Below are 17,646 nucleotides of genomic sequence, written 5' to 3'. Positions count from 1 at the left end.
CCAAGGCTGCGCAGGGTCCGCCCCTGGGGTGGGGGATGTGGTGCCTGCTTCCTGGCTAGTTGGGGTGGGACGTGAAGACACGTCCTGGCACTAAGTGGAGCTGAAGAGGGACTCAGGTGGGCAGAGGAATTAGCCCCTCTGGACGGGGGCCAGGCTGCCATCACCCACCGGCCCCCAAGGAGGGACCCTGCCATCGGCCCCTGGGCTGTTTGGGGCAGCAACGCCCTGCCCTGAGGAGCACCTACTTTGTGGCTCCAGAAGGTTCTATAAAGTGAGCCAGGAGAGAAGGGGCAGCTGCACTGAGAGGCCAGGCTTTGGGGAGCCAGACGCCGACAAGTTGGGCCTCTGCTCTCCCCGCGCCCCCCTGTGCCCTCACTCCTGACACCCACGGCTCCGGGGATGCAACGTGCCCCGTTATCAAGACTGCCCTTGAAAGGGGTGCTGAGTTTCTGGGGGGCCCTGGCATTCCCCACACCGCCCCCCCTCCAGTCTCACCTATCTGGGGGCGGTGGGCTTCCCCCAGGCTTCTCCTGGCCTCCACGGCCACCCCCTCCCACCCAGCCCTGGAGGGTGAGGAGAAACAAAGGACTGTGATGGGGTGGGGACCAGCCGCTCACGGCGCCCCCAGCGCTGGGCCGGCCGGGCCAGGGCTCAGGGAGAACGAGAAGAATGAATGGAAGAGCAGGCAGAGCTGGGGATGGCGACAGCCCAGGGGCAGGACAGAGCAGACCCGTCCCCAGGGGCCCTGGAGCTGGCCTTGGAGACAGGGAGAGCCTCTTCCTGCTTGGCTCGGTCGGGGGGCTCAGGCTGGGCTCAGGACCCCCCAGACCTGGGCAGAACCCAAGCCCCGTTGCATGTCCTGCTCCACCTTGACACCAGGTGAGCCCGGAGAGCAGGGCCACAGGAGGCCCCACGGGGAGCCCTGCGGGAGCTGGGGGGTCCGGCCCTGCCATCCTGGGTGCACCTGGGGAACCCTGGCAGCCACAGGACCTGCGACAGAGACCAGAGGCCTGGGCTGGGGGGGCTTGGCTGCCGGCTCTGAGCCAGGGCAGGTCCGGGACGGTGGCCCCGGGGCTGGGCAGGTGACAGACGCTGGGGGCACGCGTGTGCAGGTTACCTGCGGCGTCCTGAACTAGGGGGATGTCGCTTTTTACTGGCGCTGGAGTGGCAGAGGTGGGCGGGCAGCTGGGCGGGCTGCGGAGGGGCTGGGCCAGGCCCCGGGTGGCGCCGAGGGTGGCTCTGAGCAGAGAGTATGAGAGACAGGACGGAGAGAGCAGGTAGGGGAGGGAGGGGAGGGCCGGCCGGAGCAGGGCGGGGGGGAGGCACGGCGGCGGCGGGGGCGGCGGAGCGCCGTGGGCGGCCTCGTCCCCAGCGGCGGCAGGAGGAGGAGGAGGAAGAGGAGGAGGAGGAGGAGCCGGGCAGCCTGGAGAGGGTGGAGAAGAGCAGAAAAAAAAAAACCAAAAAAACAAAGAACAAACAAACAGAAAAGAACCAAAATGAGAAACCCAATGGCAGAAGCAAGTATGACATGAGAACGTGTGGACAGACAAGAGAGAGGGAGACAGGAGAGAGCCGGGGAGGCGGTGGCGCGGGGGCCGGGCGGGGGCCCTGCGGGGCCTGGGGGGCACCTGGCTGGAGGGCGGGTGGGGAGGCCCCTGGGCTGAGGGGCTGCAGCCACCTCCTTGGCCTCCTGGCAGAGGAAAGGGAGGAGAGGCCCGGGTTCCTCCCCGGAACTCAAGGGCAGCTGGAGGCGGAGAGGCTGCTGGGAGGCAGAGGTGGCCTCAGTGACCGGCCTGCCCGCCCCCCATCCAGGCCGCCCGGCCACCGACCTGCTGTCCCATGACGGGCCGAGCAGCGCCGGATGCCCCCGGGCGCCCGAGGTCCCCCCAGCCGGCGGCCCTGCTCACCCGCGGCCGTGCTCTCGTTGCCCACGGGGGTGCTGGAGCAGCTCCGGTCCATGGTGGACGACTCCGAGGACACGGCCCCCGGGCTGCAGCCTGTGTAGTCCATATACTCGTCTGTCTCAGGGTCCAGCAGGCTCGGGACACCCTGAAAACAAGCGGGGGTCCCTGAGGAAGCTGGGCTGGCGGCCATGCTACTGAGGGGCCACCTGAAAGCAAGTGCGGGGCAGCGGTGATGCTCCTCACCCTGTGGTGCCAGTGCAGCCCTGGGTGGGGGGTCGCTCACCTGGGCCGGGGGCGCCCGGTCGAAGTTCTTGCCCAGCATCCTGCGCATGTGCTTCCGGGCGTGGGAGGTCATCTGGTGCTTGAGCAGGAAGGAGAACTGGCAGCCCTCGCGGATGCAGTGGAAGTGGCTGTTGACCTGGTTGTACTTGCAGCCTGGGGACACAGCGCCCACCGTGAGACCTCAGGGGCACCGACCGGGGCCTGGCACTGCTCTGGGCACGCGGCATTTGTGGCCCGGGAGGCTGAGGGCGCCGGGGCAAGGGCACTGTCCCCTGCGGTGGCCCCAGGAGGAAGGCCCGGAGCCTGCCCCCAGGGACGAGGCCCCCTGACTGTCCCGAGCCCGGGCCTCCCCTCGGCCTGCACGGCGGCATGTGGCATTGAAAGGCCCACGGGCTCCAGGTCTGGGGACCCTGATGGACCCTGCCCACTTGGGCAGCCACCTCCGGGCAAGCCACGGGTCCCCACGTCTGCTGGGCGTGGGGTGGGGGCCAGGAGCCGCCGGGCCTTCCGGACGGGCTTGGACGGCGAGGCTGGCCCATCCCCACTCCCCCCGCCCACCTCGCCTGCCCTGGCGAGGGGAACAAATGGAGCAGGCGGGATTGAAACAGTATCAGCGCGGCAGGTGAGGGCCTGCCCGTTGCCACGGCGCCGGGCCGCCCAGGTGTCTTATATCATCCCCAGCTTTGTTTGGCCCCAGCTACCATGAAAACACCCGAAGCTGAGTAAATAACGGCAACTACAAAATACCCTGACACCTGTAAACTGAGCCCAGTACAGCACAGGCCACCGAGTGTTGACGCCTGTTGCCATGGTCACCATCCCTCGCCCCCGCCGCGAATTCTTTCTTGAATTCATACTGGAAGGGAAGGCTGGTTTCCTTTCTTTCCTGGCAGTTGACTTGCAGCGCCTCGTCCTTCGGGCTGCAGAAGGGCCAGTCTGCAGCAGGCAGCGCCCCTCGCCGGCTCCCCGAGACCTAGGGCCTCGCCGCCTGCACCCCAGCGGGCAGCCTGCAGCCCAGCTGGCCGCGCAGCCCCTGTGGCCTCTGCCCAGGGAGGTTCCCGGGCTGGCCCCGCATCCACAGGCCCGGGACCGGTGGCTTGGCCCGAGGCAGGAGGGTGAGCTCTGCCCTCTGCCTGCTGGCCCTGGCCCCCTCCCCACAGTCCCAACTGACAGGCGCCCCCGGAGCAAGCCTGGGGTAGCACGCGCAGCATCCAGCAGCCAGGCGGAGGCCACCAAGGTGCCCGAGGCCACTTCTTTCCACTGTCCTGGCCACCGCCTCCCTGAGCCCAGGCCAGCTGCAGTGCTCTCCCCACATCCCCGTTTCCTGGGGCCTGTCACAGTGCCCGGCACACAGCAGGTGCTCAGAGAGTCTGGGCCACTGTTGCCACCACCATGGCCGCCGTCCCAGCGGTGTTCCTCAGTGAGCACCTGCTGGCGACTGAGCAAAGCCACGGAGAGTGGTGCAGGGGCCCCTGGGACCTCCCTGCCATCCCTCTTGAGAAGAACAGGAAAAAGAACTAAGCCGAGCCCTGGCTGCTGCTCCCGGGGGCCTGGGTGCTCTCTGGGGGTAGAGGTGGGGTGCTCTGGGGCCACCCTCACTATTTTCCTGGGCTTTTCCAGTTTTGAGTGTTTTCCAGATTTGACAGTGCCTGGCCTGTGAGATCTGTGGCATCTTGTGGGCCCTGATGTGCAGGGGTAGGATGGGGATGCCAGGAGTGGGGGGCCGGGGAGGGCGGGGTCCTAGGGGAAGGGGGGTACCAGAGGAGGGGCCTCCAGGGGAAGGGGTTACCAGGAAAGTGCTGCCGGGGTGGGAACAGGGCTGCCAAGGGAGGTGAGGTGGCCCAGCACTGGGGCCCAGGGCCCAGAGGCCAGGCCCGGCCCCGGCCCCGGCTGGACAGCGCCCCGCCCCGGCTATTACCTAGCCGGCCGCACTCCTCGCGCTTGGTGAAGTACTTGAAGCCGTTGGCTGCCCTCCGCTCGGCCTTCTCGTGCTTCTTGATGTGCCACGGTAGCTTGGTGGTGATGTTGGTCACGAAGTAGCAGCCAGTGCGGAGACAGTGGTAGTGGCCGCGCATGCGGAACTCACAGTGCTGCGGGGAAGAGGCGTGGGTCAGGACCGGCCAGCACCCTGTGAGAGCACCCACCTGCCCCGGGCCTCTGGGCCAGCGGGCCCTTGGCACACGCACTCGTCTATGCTCAGCATGGGAACACACGGGTCTGTAAAGGCCTTCCACGTGTCTCCAAAGCTGCCCGTGCCCTCGGCCGTTTGACTAGTGCAGCCCGGCTGGCGTGCCGCACTGCTCTGGCCCCATGCCCACAGCAGACATCGCTAATCTACCCTCTTGCTGCCGCTCAGCTGCCTCCGTGCCAGGCTGGGGAGGACTCCCAGGTGAGTCGGAGCTGCCTGCCATCTGCTGCACAGACAGGTCAACCTCTCTATCCGTCCAGTGGCCTATTGCAATCCCAGGCCGCTGGGGGAAGGGTGGGCAGGTGGCTCCAGGACAAGCCGGAGGAGCTGAGTAGCTGCCCAGCATTTTGTCACCATTGGGCCAGAGGACGGAATAACGACTCTCACCAGCTAAGCACTGATCTGGACCCCTGGCCAGAGCCCCCGGGACCCCCGGGAAGACAGCATCCTGCCGGAGGCCAGGGTGCTGCTGAACGGACCTCAGCTCCTGGGCCCCGCCCCTGCCCCCGGCCCGCCCGCTGACCTGGTTGGGACAGAGACACTGCAGCGAGTAGTAGGCAAACTGGTCTCGCACGTTCACCAGGTTGTTGTTGGGGTTGATGTGGTCCAGGCAGTGGGACTCAGCCTTGCCCGAGGTCTTGCACACGTACTTGCAGTTCCCGAAGAGACAGTGGAAGTGGAACTTGTTGGCATACTTGCAGTCCGTCGCGAGGCAAGGATCGCTGGAACGAAACCACAACCAGGTCACTGGCACCGGCGGAGCCCTCCCCTCGGCTGCTGGGCCGCGCGCTCGCTCTGGGGATGTGCTCCCTGGGCCACGAGTGGTGCCATCCAGAGCAGCAGCTCTAGGGCTGCCCTCTTGCTCAACGGGATGGTTCAGCCAGGAGACTACAGATCCCAGCATGCATTCCTGCCCCCTTCTTGGAGCACTGCTTGGGGCATCAGGGGTTGCAATACGCAGGCTGCCCAGAGTGTTGCATGCTGGGACGTGTAGTTTCCATGGCCACACCTCAGGATCCTAGATAAGGATGGCTGCAATAACTTCTTGGATAGGAGACTAAGGCACGGTGCTGCCAGCCCCTGGCAGAAGGCCAGGGAGGGCCTGGCTGGCATGGCACGGGCGCTGGCCTGGACGTGACTGGCGGATGGCCTGCAGATGGGTGGGCAGCCCTTCCGAGAATCTCTGCGCCCAGGGCCTTGGCAAAAGGAAGCGGGTGCCTGGTGTCGGGCCCCTGCAGGCCCACAGCTGCTGGGGCTCCCTGGTTGGCTCAGGGCCGGCAGTGCCACCCAGAGAGCCTCACGACCCAGCTGGGCGGGGCAGGTTGGCGGGGGCACGGAGGAGCGCGAGGCTGGAAGGGGCCCTGCCCCGGAGCCCGGCAGCTCACGATTCAAGAGGGGCAAGGGGCGCATCAGGCTCCAGCCCGCTATCCCGGCCGGCCATGCCACCGACCCTTACAGCGGAGCCGGGATGGGGGTGCCAGCCAGGGTTGGGACACCCCGCGGGCGGCCCCTTGGGGAGTGGGCAACGGAGGAGGGGGAGCCGGGCGACGGGCGGGGAAGGGGCCAGCTCCCGGTGCTCAGCGAGGGAGGACGGCTGCCAGTCAGGAGGTGAGCATTCACAGACAGTTTATTACTTTTATTGAGAACAGGAAGCACGGCGCGCACATTGCAATACAGTCACCGTTCATGCCGCAAGGAGCCACCACCATCCACCGAGGAGGGTCCCTTCCAGCCCTGATTGCTTGGAGCACCATGCAGGGGTGTGGGCCTGGAGGCCCCCGTGGCCTCACGTGCCCTGCAGAGGCTGCGTTCGCGGGCATGAGGCCCAGAGGGGGACGCAGCCCTCCTCGTGGTGCCACGGCGCTCCCTGACCCGGGCTGGTCCTTGCAGCAGCACCGCCGGCCGGGTCTGGAGCAGCAGCCACTCCTCCTCCACCAGCCCCAGCCCTGGCCAGCCTGCTCTGGGGACAGGCACTGAGAGAACTGCAGCATCTTTGGCTAAGGGACCCCAGCTGCATCCCAGGAGGCTGGGGACAGCCAGCGCCAACCCCGAAGTGGGAGGGGCCAGGCCTCCTCGGCCGCCCTCGCTAGCACCGACTCCCGAGACGCGCAGGGGACACAGGACTCCCGGCTCATCGAGGGACTCACTTCTCCTGGAACTGGAGGAATCCGGGTTTGACCTGGGGCTTGGCGTTTTCTAGAGAAGTCGTGGCCAAGGGCGAAGCGGGCAGGTGAGGCACTGATGCTGGGATCTGAGGCATCTGGGGGATGGCCGAGGCCAGCTGCTTCCAGGCGAGGAGGGTGGGGGTGGAGGGCACGGCAGCCGGGCTGGGGGTGGGCCCCTCCAGAGAGGAGGCCGTGGCCGCGGTCACGGGAGGTGCTGGAGGGGACGAGGGGCCCAAGGAAGGTTTGGTCTCGGCAGCCGCGGCCGGGAAGGCAGGCTCCGCGTTCCCTTTCGCTGCTCCCTCTGTGCGGAAGTGGAAGCTGCGAGAGGCAGGAGAGGGGGTCTCAGATGGGCCCCGCGGCCTGTGTTGCAAGTCCTGGGGCCCGGTGTTCCCCTACGTCCCCAGCTTTGGGCCCGAGAGGCCTCTTGTGACCCCACCGGGAAGAAGGGCAGACAGCTGCATGGCCTGCGCGGCCGAGCGTGGCAGCGGGCTTGGCCCTGCCTCGTCTTCCCGCTGGCGTCTGTCTTGACGTGGGTCTGTCCCTCCCTCCTCCCTGCAGGACCTGCTCCGGGATTCCACAGGTGGGACCCTAATATTCGACCAGGACTCTGCGGCAGCCCAGGAGCTGGGGCGCGAAGCAGTGACGCCTAAAAGCGGGATCCGGGGCCAGGGAAGCAAGGAAGATCTGCCTCAAGTGTTTACAAATCCTGGCTCCAGCTACGAGCAGGTGGCTACGCCGCGTAACTCCACGATCTTACAGATCCCTGTCGTTATTTGCAGGCTAAAGAAAACCTAAAATCTACTACTGGGGGGCTTGGAGAGGCCTTCACCTGGGGTCCCCACCCCGGGCCCCATCTGTGGCGTGGCTGGCGGCTTCAGCCGGAACCCAGGGGCAGGAGCAGCTGTTGTCAGAGCCTCAGGGTGGCGCCTATGCGGGGGCTCAGAGGACCCTGGTAGGGGCCGAACAGGCGAGAGGAGGCCGCGAAGCCCACCCAGCAGGTGGCATCTTCTGAGACGTCCAGTAGGAGCCGCTTGGAGCCCTGCCACCCCCCACACCAACCACCGTTGGAGCCAGGCTGGAGGGACGTGCTCGGTTTGAACCGGCTCCCGCCACCCCGGGACCCCCACTCACTTGGCGTGCTTGATGGCACCGTCCAGGGTGCTGAAAAGGGCGCCGCACTCCTCCACCACGCAGTGGAAGTGGGCCTTGTGGAGGAAGTCGCACTGGGCATTGCAGAAGTCCTTGGTGCCGAACCTGGCCGGAGGAGCAGGTTAGCGACCCCCCCGGGGCGCCTTGGGGGGGACAGTGGTCTGGGCGCCGGCTGCAAGATGGGTGGTGTGGCCGGCAGCCCGGCCTGCCCTCCTCCGCCGCCCTCCCTCACCTGGGCCGGCGTGCCTCTCACCTGCGCAGGTACACCTTCCAGGGTTCCGACAGCTTCTCCTGAACCAGGGCCTTGACGGCTTTGCCCAGGAAGGGCGAGGCCTCCGTGGGGGGCCCCCCCTCTGCTTCCGTCTTGATGTTCAACAGGCTGCCGAGGCTGGGGTTGCCCTGAGACATCTGTGAGAAGAACAGGGGCCGCGCTTGGGGCTGGGGGGCCTCAGGGGACAGGCGCGGCTCCCGCGGCGTGACCTGAGCTTCGAGTGCTGGCAGCACAGAGCCTGGCTCGACCCCACCCGGCTCTGGCTGCAGAAGAGCCTTCTCTGAGGGGTCACGCCACGGCCCAGCGGGCAGCAGGGCCGGGCCGCAGAGGGGCAGGGCCTCGGGCACCCCCCAAAGGCCTGCATGCTCGGCTCCACTGCCCGGCCGAGGCTGCGACGCCGGAAGCCCGCGCCCGCCCATCCTGCCCCAGACTTCGCGGCTCCCTGGTTATTTTCCTGCCAGGAGGTTTTCAAACGGCGTGCAGCGGGAGAGGGATGGAGGAGGCCCTCCGAATTCCTTGAGAACAGAGAGGGCACACAGAGGAGGGGCAGGCAGCGGGGGAAGGTGCCTTAGGGGGTGAGCTCCCCGGAGGGGAGGGGCAGGGGGGAGCCAGGGGCAGCCAGAGCTGGGGGGAGGGGGGTGCAGGGGGCAGGGACCAAGGGAAAGGGAGAGAAAGCACGGGCCGGAGAGGTTGAGACAGGTGAGAGGGCACCCACCCAGAGGCGCCTTCGCCAGTACCCAGCTGGGACCCCCCACCCCCCAGGTCCAGCAGAGGACCGCCTCCCCCCCCCCCAGAGTCACTTGTGTACTGTAACCAAATTAATCTTGTTGTAGTCAAATTTATCATGTGAAGGGGAAAAATATATTTGAGATGATGTATAATTTACAAAGACCCTGCATTATTTAAAATAAATATTCTGGTGCGACCTCTCCGGAAGGCGTCCGAGACCATTACTCAACCCGAAAAGTGGAAATTGATGCTTTGCTCCCACTTTAGTCCCCCCTCCCCTCACCCCTTTTTAAACAAACAAACAAAATATACAAAATAAATAAATAAAATTAATAACTGAGCACGAAAGAAGTTAGAGGGCTCTGGAAAAGCTTTTGGAGCCCTCCATCTGAAGGGAAAAAAAAGGTGTCAGAGGCTGGAATATATTTCTTCAGCCAGTTCATTAAATTAATTTGTAAGCAGTGGCTCTGAAATTATATCCGATGAAAAATGGCCTCAAAATTTAAATGGTACAAACTCATCTTATTAGAGGCAAAACATTAAAAAACAAACACATCCCCCCACCCCCCAGCACCGCTTTAATTTCCCGGGGTGGGGGGACGCGGGGCGTGTGATGGATGGCTCTTACCTTATTCATAAGCGAGGATAAAAGAGATGAATTTGCCGGGACTGCGTGGCCATTTGATTCATTACTGGAACACACAAACCAAGGGGCCTCAGCTCCGCGGCACGCGGGGCCCAGCCCAGGCTCGGCCCTCCCAGCCCGGCCCCGGGCTCCGGCCCCCGCCGCCGGGCCCTGCTGGGCAGGAGGGCGACTCCTTGCGGGGCGAGCTGGCCCCGGCCCTCTGGGGTGGGGCTCGAGGGTGGCCGCCCCCCAGGGTCTGTTCTGGTTCCTGGGGGGCCCCTCCGGCCCGGCCTCACCTGGGCGCCTTCACAGTCAGGTCGAGGCTGCGGTCTTGGGGGGTCTCGTGGGGGCCTGGGGGGCCAGCGCTCTCACCGGGCTCCTGCTTCACCTGGGCCGGGGGAAACCTGGCTGGGGGCGCCTGCTGCCCGCTTCCTGCAGGGGAGGGGAGATGGAGTGAGAGGGGCCGGGGGGCGTCCCGGGGGCGGGCTGGGCCCCGGGGGGGGAGGCCTGGCTGCCGGTCTGCGCTTCTCTCCGCTGACGTGATCGCCGGCGACGCTTGCCCCAGCGTGGCAATTCTTCAAGTGATAATTATTGCAAAACTATGTCAAAGTTGTCCTGGCACGGGGCCTCCTGGAGGAGAAGGGCGGGAGGCTGGGACGGGGGTGGGGACCCTTCATTTTCCCCGCCAACTGTCACAGTCAATTTGTGAGGCTGCCGCTTAGGCTTTTATTAAAGACTCTGTTAACGCTGAGGGAAAGTGGCAGCTCTCGACTGGGAGCTGCGCCCCCTCCGCCCCGTCCCCATCCCGCTGTTGCCGGGGCGACGGCCCTGCCTTAAACTGAGCATGCCCAGGAGGGGCATCTGCTGTGTCAGGGCTATCGGAGCTGACAGCCAATCAGGGCGGTTCAAACTCTGTGACCTCGCCCGTCAAGCTGTCCAGGGGGTGCAGGCCCGCCCCGGTCCCCAAGGCCGGGCAGCCGGGGCATGGGCTGGTGAGGGGAAGGCTGGAGCCAGGCGGGACGAGGGCGCAGGGGGCAGAGCCGGGCAGGGGCAGAAGTTGCTGACAGGAACAGGTCCACAGAGCCTTTCTCCCCAATCCCCAAGTGACTGAAATATTAATCTGCCCCAAGGCGCTACAGCTGACAGAGCTGCTTCACAGACAGCAAGTGGCATTTTATTAAAAAATAAAAGTAAAAGGCCTCCCTTCCCTTCCTTTGACCTTTCTTTTGGGGAAAGGAGACTTTTCTAATGAAGGAAAAGTACTTGGTGGTCTCGCCACTGAGCAGAGTGGGACCGGGCCCCGTCCCCAGCCTGCGAGGCACCTGGCCGAAGGGCCGTGGCCAGGGCAGGGCAGGTGGGTTACTCTGAGCCGCCACCTGAAATGGACATCGCAGCGGAGGGGGTCTGGGGAGCTCAGAGGTCCCTATTCCGGTGGCTTCCCAAAGTCACTGGCCCCACGTCCCCAGGAAAACAGCCCGGCCTCCCTGCCCAGCCCTGGCAGCTCTCTGGGAGGCCTGGGCTGAGCTCAGCTGGGCCCTGGGGCCCTCGGTCTGGGTGTTTTGAGAGTCTGGCGCGGGCGTGGAGCAGGCGGGCTCCAGCACCGCACTGCGGGGACCCCATCTCCAATTCTGTGGTCTCCCAGCTCCCCGCCCGGGGACAGACGACTCTTCCCACCGCACCATTGGCGCCCGGGGGCGCGGCTTCCCTAGCTACCCCCTGGCCAGCACCCAGCACCTAGCTCTGGGCCTGGCTCTGGCGAGCCTCAGCAGTTGTCGCCTGAGTGAATGAAGGCAACGCACCTCCCCAGACAGGAGCTGAGCTCTTCTCAGGATTCAGCTACCACAAGTCACCAAGATGAGTAAAAGGGAGGGAAAAGAGCAAGGTGAACAGAAGACAGAGGAAAGCTGGAGAAGAACAGTAGGCAAAGTTTAAAAAGAGCAGACAGCCAATCAGAGCTGTTACAAAATTATAGGAAGGAAGGAGGGAGGGAGGGAAGAAGGGAGGAAGGGAGTGGATCTGCCCCCAAGAGTGAGCCAGAGGACGGGCAGGAGATGCAACCCCTGGCCGGCCAGTTCTGCAGCCACTGGCCCCATGTGGCTATTTAAATTGATATTCTTTACAACCAAAACTCAATTCTTTGGTCACACCAGCAGAGGTGGTCTGGAGACCAGACAGGCTGTCCTACAGAGGGACCTGCGAAGGGCTCTCCTGCGCCTGCAGGCTCCAGGCTCCAGGCCGAAAGCTCCCCAAGGGCATTCCCACAGTGCAGCTGCCCCTACATGGGGCAGACTGTCCCCCTCCAGGTCATCTGGCTGCCCTGTGCCCCACGGACACCTGGGGGCTTCTGGGACTGCTCCCCACCAGAGACTGGGCTTTCAACAGGAGGGCCAGAAGACTGGGGAGAGAGGGACCGAGCAGCTACCTCGGGAGCCACAGGCACCCTGAGAGGCCAGGACTATACCCCGCTTTACAGACGGGGACACAGAGGTGACAGCTCCCTAGGTGAGGAGGCCCCAGAGAGGGAAGAAACAGGATGGAGGGAGAGGAGAGGCAACGGAGGGCTGGGGGGCAGGAGACCAGGGGGCAGGGGCTGGCGGATGCCTCTGGCCAACGCCTGCCCACTCTGCGCTGCTGCCGGAGGCCGGGGGGCTCCCAGGGCCCCGTGGGGCGCTGCCTTCCCGGGCAGGGCCCAGCCTGCTCACCTGGGTCAAAGGTGGCAGAGGGCTTGAGGGCGGCGGCGGCCAGCCTGGCCATCATGGGCGAGATGAGGCCCTTGCTCGCCGAGATCCTCTCCATGATGGAGGCTGGGGGCACCGGGGTTGAGGCAGCCGTCGCTGGGGCCGAGTCGCCAGCCCCTGGGCCAGCCAGAGAGGGCACGTCGGGGGTGGCCGAGACCACTGCCCCAGACGACATGGCCCCCATGAGGCCGGGGGCGCCCACCGGCAGGGAGGTGCTCCCGCGGCCGGGGAGAAGGGGAAAGAAGGGCGCAGCGGCGGGGAGGCCCGAGTTGGAGAGGGCCAGGGCCAGGGGGATGGAGCCAGGCAGGCCCTGGGCCAGCAGCCCCGAGATCTTGCTGTTGGGGGGCTTGGCGGCGCTGGGCACGGCCTCGGTGGAGGTGGTGGCGGCCGCGGCGGCCAGGGAGGCGGAGGACTGCTGGCTGGTGGGCGAGGCGCTCAGGCTGGAGTTCTTGCTGCTCAGCGCGGAGAAGTCGATGAGGTCGTCGTTGCTCGACTCCTCGTGCTCCGTGTCCTTGGCGCCCAGCAGCGAGGGCGGCAGCCCCAGCACGCCCGAGGAGCGGATGTGCCGGCGCTCGTGCTTCCGCTTGTGCGAGGTCATCTGGCTGGTGGAGGTGAAGGTGAAGCCGCAGCCGGCGCGGATGCAGTGGAAGTGGTTGGTGGCCTTGCTGTACACGCAGCCCTCGTACTTGCACTCCTCGTACTTGTAGAACTTCTTGAAGCCGTCCTTGGCGTACGCGTCGTCCTTGATGTGGTAGCTCTTGTGCTTCTCGATGTCGCACTTGTTCTTGAAGGTGAACGTGCAGCCCGGGCGCCTGCGTGGGACCCCGGGGAGCCTGTCAGGGGGCCGAATGTGCCCGAGTGGAGACTGGGCCCTGCCTCCCCCTGGGGGGACCGGAAGCCCCAGAAGGGGACTCTAGCAGGGCCCCCGAGCAGCCCTCAGCTCCTGTTCCTGCTCCCCGCCAGCCCTGGGTCCACCTCCGTCCCTCCTGGGCCTGGAAACCTCCCGGGCTGGGCCCGCCGCCCACCTGCAGTGGAAGTGCGTCGTCTTCTGCCCGTAGAACTGGCAGTCGGCCGTGCCGCAGTCCTCGGTGGCTCGGAAGCGCTGGAAGCCGTCGTTGATGAGCTGCGTGTTCTTCTTGTGGAAGTTCTCATGGGTCATCACATCTGACGTGCTCGTGTACACCTTGTTGCAGCCCACCTGTGCGGGCCAGATGGCCGTCAGGGCGCTGGGCAGAGGTCCGAGCTGCTGCCCTGGCAGGCGTGGCGGGGGCTGCGGGCACAGACCCCTGACCTTCCTCGGGGTGCGCCAGCACCCCAAAACACCCGACCAGCGGGAATGCAGCAGGTCAACACGGGAGCCACGTGGGAGAACCTGGGACCACCCTGGGGGTCCCCGGGACATGCAGGGGCTGGGCTGGGGCCAGAGAGACCCTGGGCACAGTTTCGGGTCCCCACCTGTGGCCCTACGGCCAAAGCCCCTAGGGGGTTGGAGGCCTGGCGGTCACCTTTAGCCCAGGAACTCGCGCGGTGGACGGTTCCGGGCACAGGGCCCCCCCCACCCCACCCAGCTGGGCCAAGGCAGGCAACTTTGCCATATTGAGTAAAAAACGGTGGAATCTGCAGGCTCCCGCAGGCCGGGCCGTGCCAGTGTCTGCACCATCTCAGAGCCCGGAGCGCGCCCCCCTCTCCTCCCAGCCCAGGTTGTTTCAAAGAGGCCATAACAAGCCCCTGACAAATGCGGGGGAGGGGCGGCGGCTGCTATTCGCAACCCCAAGTAGCTCCCCCGGACCTGACACCTTGAGGAAGCACAGACTCTGCCCGGCCTTAAAACAAAGAATTAAACAAAAACCTCCTCAGGACTCGTTTGCGATGCCGCGCTTGGTGTTAAAGCCTGAAAAATGTCCGTCTGTATAAACAGCTCACTAACTTCACCCGCACCAAGTATGGCCATGGGGGAGGCCCCGCCCTGGCCCCCCGGACGCTGCCCTGGGGAGAGAGGCAGGCCCCTGCCCATGGGGTAGCCCTGCCTCGGGGGTGCGGGCCCAAGCTGGGGTGGGCTCTGAGGTCCCGGGACCGCCCTGGGTCCGAGGCAGGCTGCCTGTGTGGTGGTGGTGGTGGTGGGGTTACCTGCAGGTAGCAGGGGAGGGGGTTACCTGCAGGCTGGGGAGGGGGTTACCTGCAGGCTGGGGAGGGGGTTACCTGCAGGTAGGGGGAAGAGGTTACCTGCAGGCAGTGGTGGGAGCTGGGGAGGGGGTTACCTGCAGGCAGCAGGGGAGGGGGTTACCTGCTGCAGGGGGGGAGGGGGTTACCTGCTGCAGGGGGGGAGGGGGTTACCTGCAGGCGGTGGTGGGGGGAGGGGGTTACCTGCAGGTGAGGGGACGTGTTACCTTCAGGCAGTGGTGGGAGCTGGGGAGGGGGTTACCTGCAGGCAGCGGGGGGGGGGGTTACCTGAGGCAGTGGTGGGAGCTGGGGAGGGGGTCACCTGCAGGCAGCAGCAGAGGGGGCTACCTGCAGTGCAGGCAGCGGGCAGGGAGGCCCCTGCGGGCACAGGGATCCGGGTACCTGCATGCAGTGGTAGTGGGTGCTCTTCCCGTTGAGGTGGCAGCCATGGTAGTAGACGCTGCAGTCGTCCAGGGGGCTGAAGCGCATGAAGCCGTGCTGCAGGGAGTTGTCGCGCTTCTTGTGCATGTTGTAGTGCCGGATCACGTCCTGCTTACTGGTGAACCTCTGCAGGGAGGGGCCCGGTTGGCAGGTGCCGCCCGGGGCCCTCGGGCCTCCCTAGAGCTGCAGGTCGAGGCAGCCTGGACGGCCCCGCGGGGACAGAGGTTCCAGAACGAGAGCCCCTTCCCTGACCGCCGCTCAGCCCCCTGAATCGGGCCGGGCCTTAAGAGCAAGGGCTATAGGGGCGGCCGCTGGCCCTGCGCAGACGGCCCGCTCCCTGTCTCCCTCACTGGCCCTGCGCACAAGACGCGCTCGGTCAGTGTTCTCGTGCACAGAGGAGGGCAGCGACGCCAACCGTCAGGGCCAACGTGAAGGTTAAGTGAGCTGAGTGCGCAGGCCAGTTAGCACGGTCCTGGGCAGGCAGGCTCTCAGCAAAGGGGGCTTGAATCACCACCTCCGAGCTGCAGGCTCCGTTCCGCGCAGTGCCGTGTGGGCAGGAACTGGGGAACGGGGCGGCCGGTCATTCCCCCGGGCTCTCTGCCTGCCCGACGGAGGGCCAGGCGGCCGGAGCAGAGGTGAGCGCTGTCCCCCTTCTGGGAGGGGCCTCCGCCACTGGGCTGGGAGGGTGGGTAAGCAGGAAGGAGCCAGGGCCTGTACCTGGTAGTTGCACTCAGGGTCAAGGCAGTGGTAGTGCTCGCGGTACTGGTAGGCGCAGTGGATGTGGCCGCAGTGCTGGCTGCCCGAGAACCTGCAGGACCAAGGGACGGGGACTCAGGCCTCCTGCCGGGGAGCAGCCTGGGGGATGCCTCACCCGGGGCCCTCGGCCTGAGCGGCCCCCTCTTCTCTGCCCCTGCCCCAAAGATGCGGTGCTAGGCCCCAGGTGGGGATGCTCAGTGAGGGGGGCCTGGGCAAAGCTGCAAGGCCAGGCGTTGGGGGGGTCTCTGCGCCCGAGAAGGCCACAGCAAGTGATTGGGTCCGTCAGGAACCCCAGACACCCCCTCCGCCAAGCCGCAGGCCTGCCCTGGATGTGGGCACAGGGGGAGGAAGAGGCCTTGCCAAGGGCGAGTCCTGAGGGACCCAGGGGAGACGCTGGGGATGGGACAGGGAGGCAGGAGGCCCCGAGGCGGCCCACCCACCTTGGCTGCTGCAGCTGCCTGCCCAGCCCACCCACCCAGGCCTGGGCCAGGGGCTGGATACCACGGCCCCGGGCTCTGGGGCTGAGGTGCTAAAGGGTTCTCTCTGTCCGGGGTTTTTTCTGACACTTGAAACAGTCCAGAGTTATGAATTTTTAAAGCCCAGCATCTGTTTGCCTTCCCGCAACAGGGAGCTCGCCTCGCCGACTCTGCGTCAGGAGCCCCGTGCCGCCCGCTGCTGCCCGCCCCCCAGGAAAGCCCGTGCCCCCTCCAGGCCCCGATCCCGCCAGGCCACGGTTCTCCCAGCCTCGGGGACGGCCAGGCCTGGGCAGGCTGCTCTGGGGCGAGGGTGCCGCAGCTGCCACGGGGAAGGTGGGCTGCCTAGCCCACGTGTGTCCCTCCAACAATACGTGAGGTTGCAGGAGGCGGGGGGAAGCCCAGTCTTGTGGGGGGAGCGCCACTTGCAAATAAATATTTAAGCTGAAGCTGCCAAAAGGGCCATCTGCCGAGGCACTAATAACGATGATGATGATAATAAAGAGAAGATGGAGCGGAGCACGGCTGAGAAGACAGAGGGAGACGGGGGTGGCAGAGCCCCAGAGGGGACAGAAAGAGCCCGAAGGCCGGCAGGACGACAGACACCAGGGCACTGCCCCTGCCGCGTGCCACCGAGCGGGCGCTGGCCGCGGCTGGCCCTGCCGTGGAGCTTAGTTAAGGCGCAGGTTCTTCCCCTGCTGCTCTCAGGGACATCCAGGGGCAGATGGGGTCAGGATGAGCAAGCCAGGCCTCACGCGGGGAGCAGGCCTGAGGCAGTTGCTCCTAGTCCCCCGGCCCTGCCACGGCCTCCCGGGGGCCTGTGCCCACCCCAAGGCTCTGGGGGTGGGCGGCACACAGGCCAGCAGGAGGGAGGGGGCCCTGCCTGGGGCACGGCTGCTTAAGGCTTCTCAGGACCTCGTGACGAGACTGTCCTAAAGGGCACCGGGGGCATTTGGGGGCAGGGGTGTGGGGTGGGAAGCAGGCAACTTGGCACTAATGGCTGCTGGGGGCGCTCGGTCCAACAGACGGCTGTCCCCCGTCCCCCGGCATCCCTGGCTCCCCCTACCACCTTCTCTCCGCAGCAGCCTCCACCCCAGGGGGCCTACCTGGCAATATATTTCTGGTAAATGTTTACATCTTCAGTGACAGCTGGTTTATCTGTGGGCAATCCGTTCCTGGCGAGAGACACACAGGGCACAGCCGATTAGCGGACGGGGTGGCCTCATGCCCCAGGAGCGTCTGGGGGACCAGCTCCCTGCCCTGGGGCCCTGGCCCTTCTCTCCCGTGCTCCAGCATGTTCTGTGGCCCTCGGGTTTGGACTGAGAAAGGCCCTTGGCAGATACCGGGCACAGGGGCTAGCCTAGCTCGGACAAGGGCAGGGAGGCCTGGGCGAGTGGCGCGAAGGCCTGGGGTGCCCGGGTCTGCCCATCCCACCACAGGGAGGTCGGGAGGCTGCTGGCCGAGGACGGCGCCGGGCCCCACGGGGGAGAGCCCGGGGCGGGGAGGGAGCACAGCGCCAAGCATGTGGGGGCAGCGCCCGGGGAAGGGCCTGGTCTGCTCCTGGCTGAGACCCCCAGCTTGGGCTCAGGGGGCTCGTGGCTATGGGGTGGAGGAAAGGGCTGAGGGCAAGGGTCTCACTCACCCCCATCCAATGGGGCCATCCAATGACCCTTTTACCATCCGAGCCGTTCTTGGGCCCAGGGGTCAGGGCTGCAGGCACCGTTCCCTGACCTACTCTTCCTGCCCTGCCCATGGCTCCGAAGTT

The 17,646-nt window shown here is 66.0% G+C and overlaps 1 protein-coding gene across 4 annotated transcripts in view; it reads right to left on the bottom strand.

Annotated features, from left to right (window-relative positions):
* Positions 1-17,646, bottom strand: part of CASZ1 (castor zinc finger 1) — a 145,083-nt gene that overhangs the window by 3,810 nt on the left and 123,627 nt on the right. For 3 of the 4 annotated variants that reach the window (XM_071217789.1, XM_071217790.1, XM_071217788.1), the window contains 15 exons: positions 16,988-17,056; positions 15,370-15,460; positions 14,614-14,778; positions 13,077-13,249; positions 12,016-12,863; positions 9,610-9,745; positions 9,317-9,380; positions 7,942-8,096; positions 7,671-7,793; positions 6,522-6,857; positions 4,898-5,096; positions 4,105-4,276; positions 2,188-2,339; positions 1,908-2,049; positions 1,118-1,423 (listed from right to left, as the gene is read on the bottom strand). In XM_071217789.1, coding sequence (XP_071073890.1) covers positions 1,118-1,423; positions 1,908-2,049; positions 2,188-2,339; positions 4,105-4,276; positions 4,898-5,096; positions 6,522-6,857; positions 7,671-7,793; positions 7,942-8,096; positions 9,317-9,380; positions 9,610-9,745; positions 12,016-12,863; positions 13,077-13,249; positions 14,614-14,778; positions 15,370-15,460; positions 16,988-17,056 — 3,131 coding nt within the window. The remainder of the gene's footprint in view (positions 1-1,117; positions 1,424-1,907; positions 2,050-2,187; positions 2,340-4,104; positions 4,277-4,897; positions 5,097-6,521; positions 6,858-7,670; positions 7,794-7,941; positions 8,097-9,316; positions 9,381-9,609; positions 9,746-12,015; positions 12,864-13,076; positions 13,250-14,613; positions 14,779-15,369; positions 15,461-16,987; positions 17,057-17,646) is intronic. The other variant, XM_058304431.2, reaches the window with a different exon arrangement.

Source organism: Dasypus novemcinctus, chromosome 9, assembly GCF_030445035.2.
Source record: "Dasypus novemcinctus isolate mDasNov1 chromosome 9, mDasNov1.1.hap2, whole genome shotgun sequence".
In the NCBI taxonomy this organism is placed as follows: Eukaryota; Metazoa; Chordata; class Mammalia; order Cingulata; family Dasypodidae; genus Dasypus; species Dasypus novemcinctus.
Note: the sequence above shows the minus strand (reverse complement) of the source record. Positions and strands in the feature narration are given on the sequence as shown.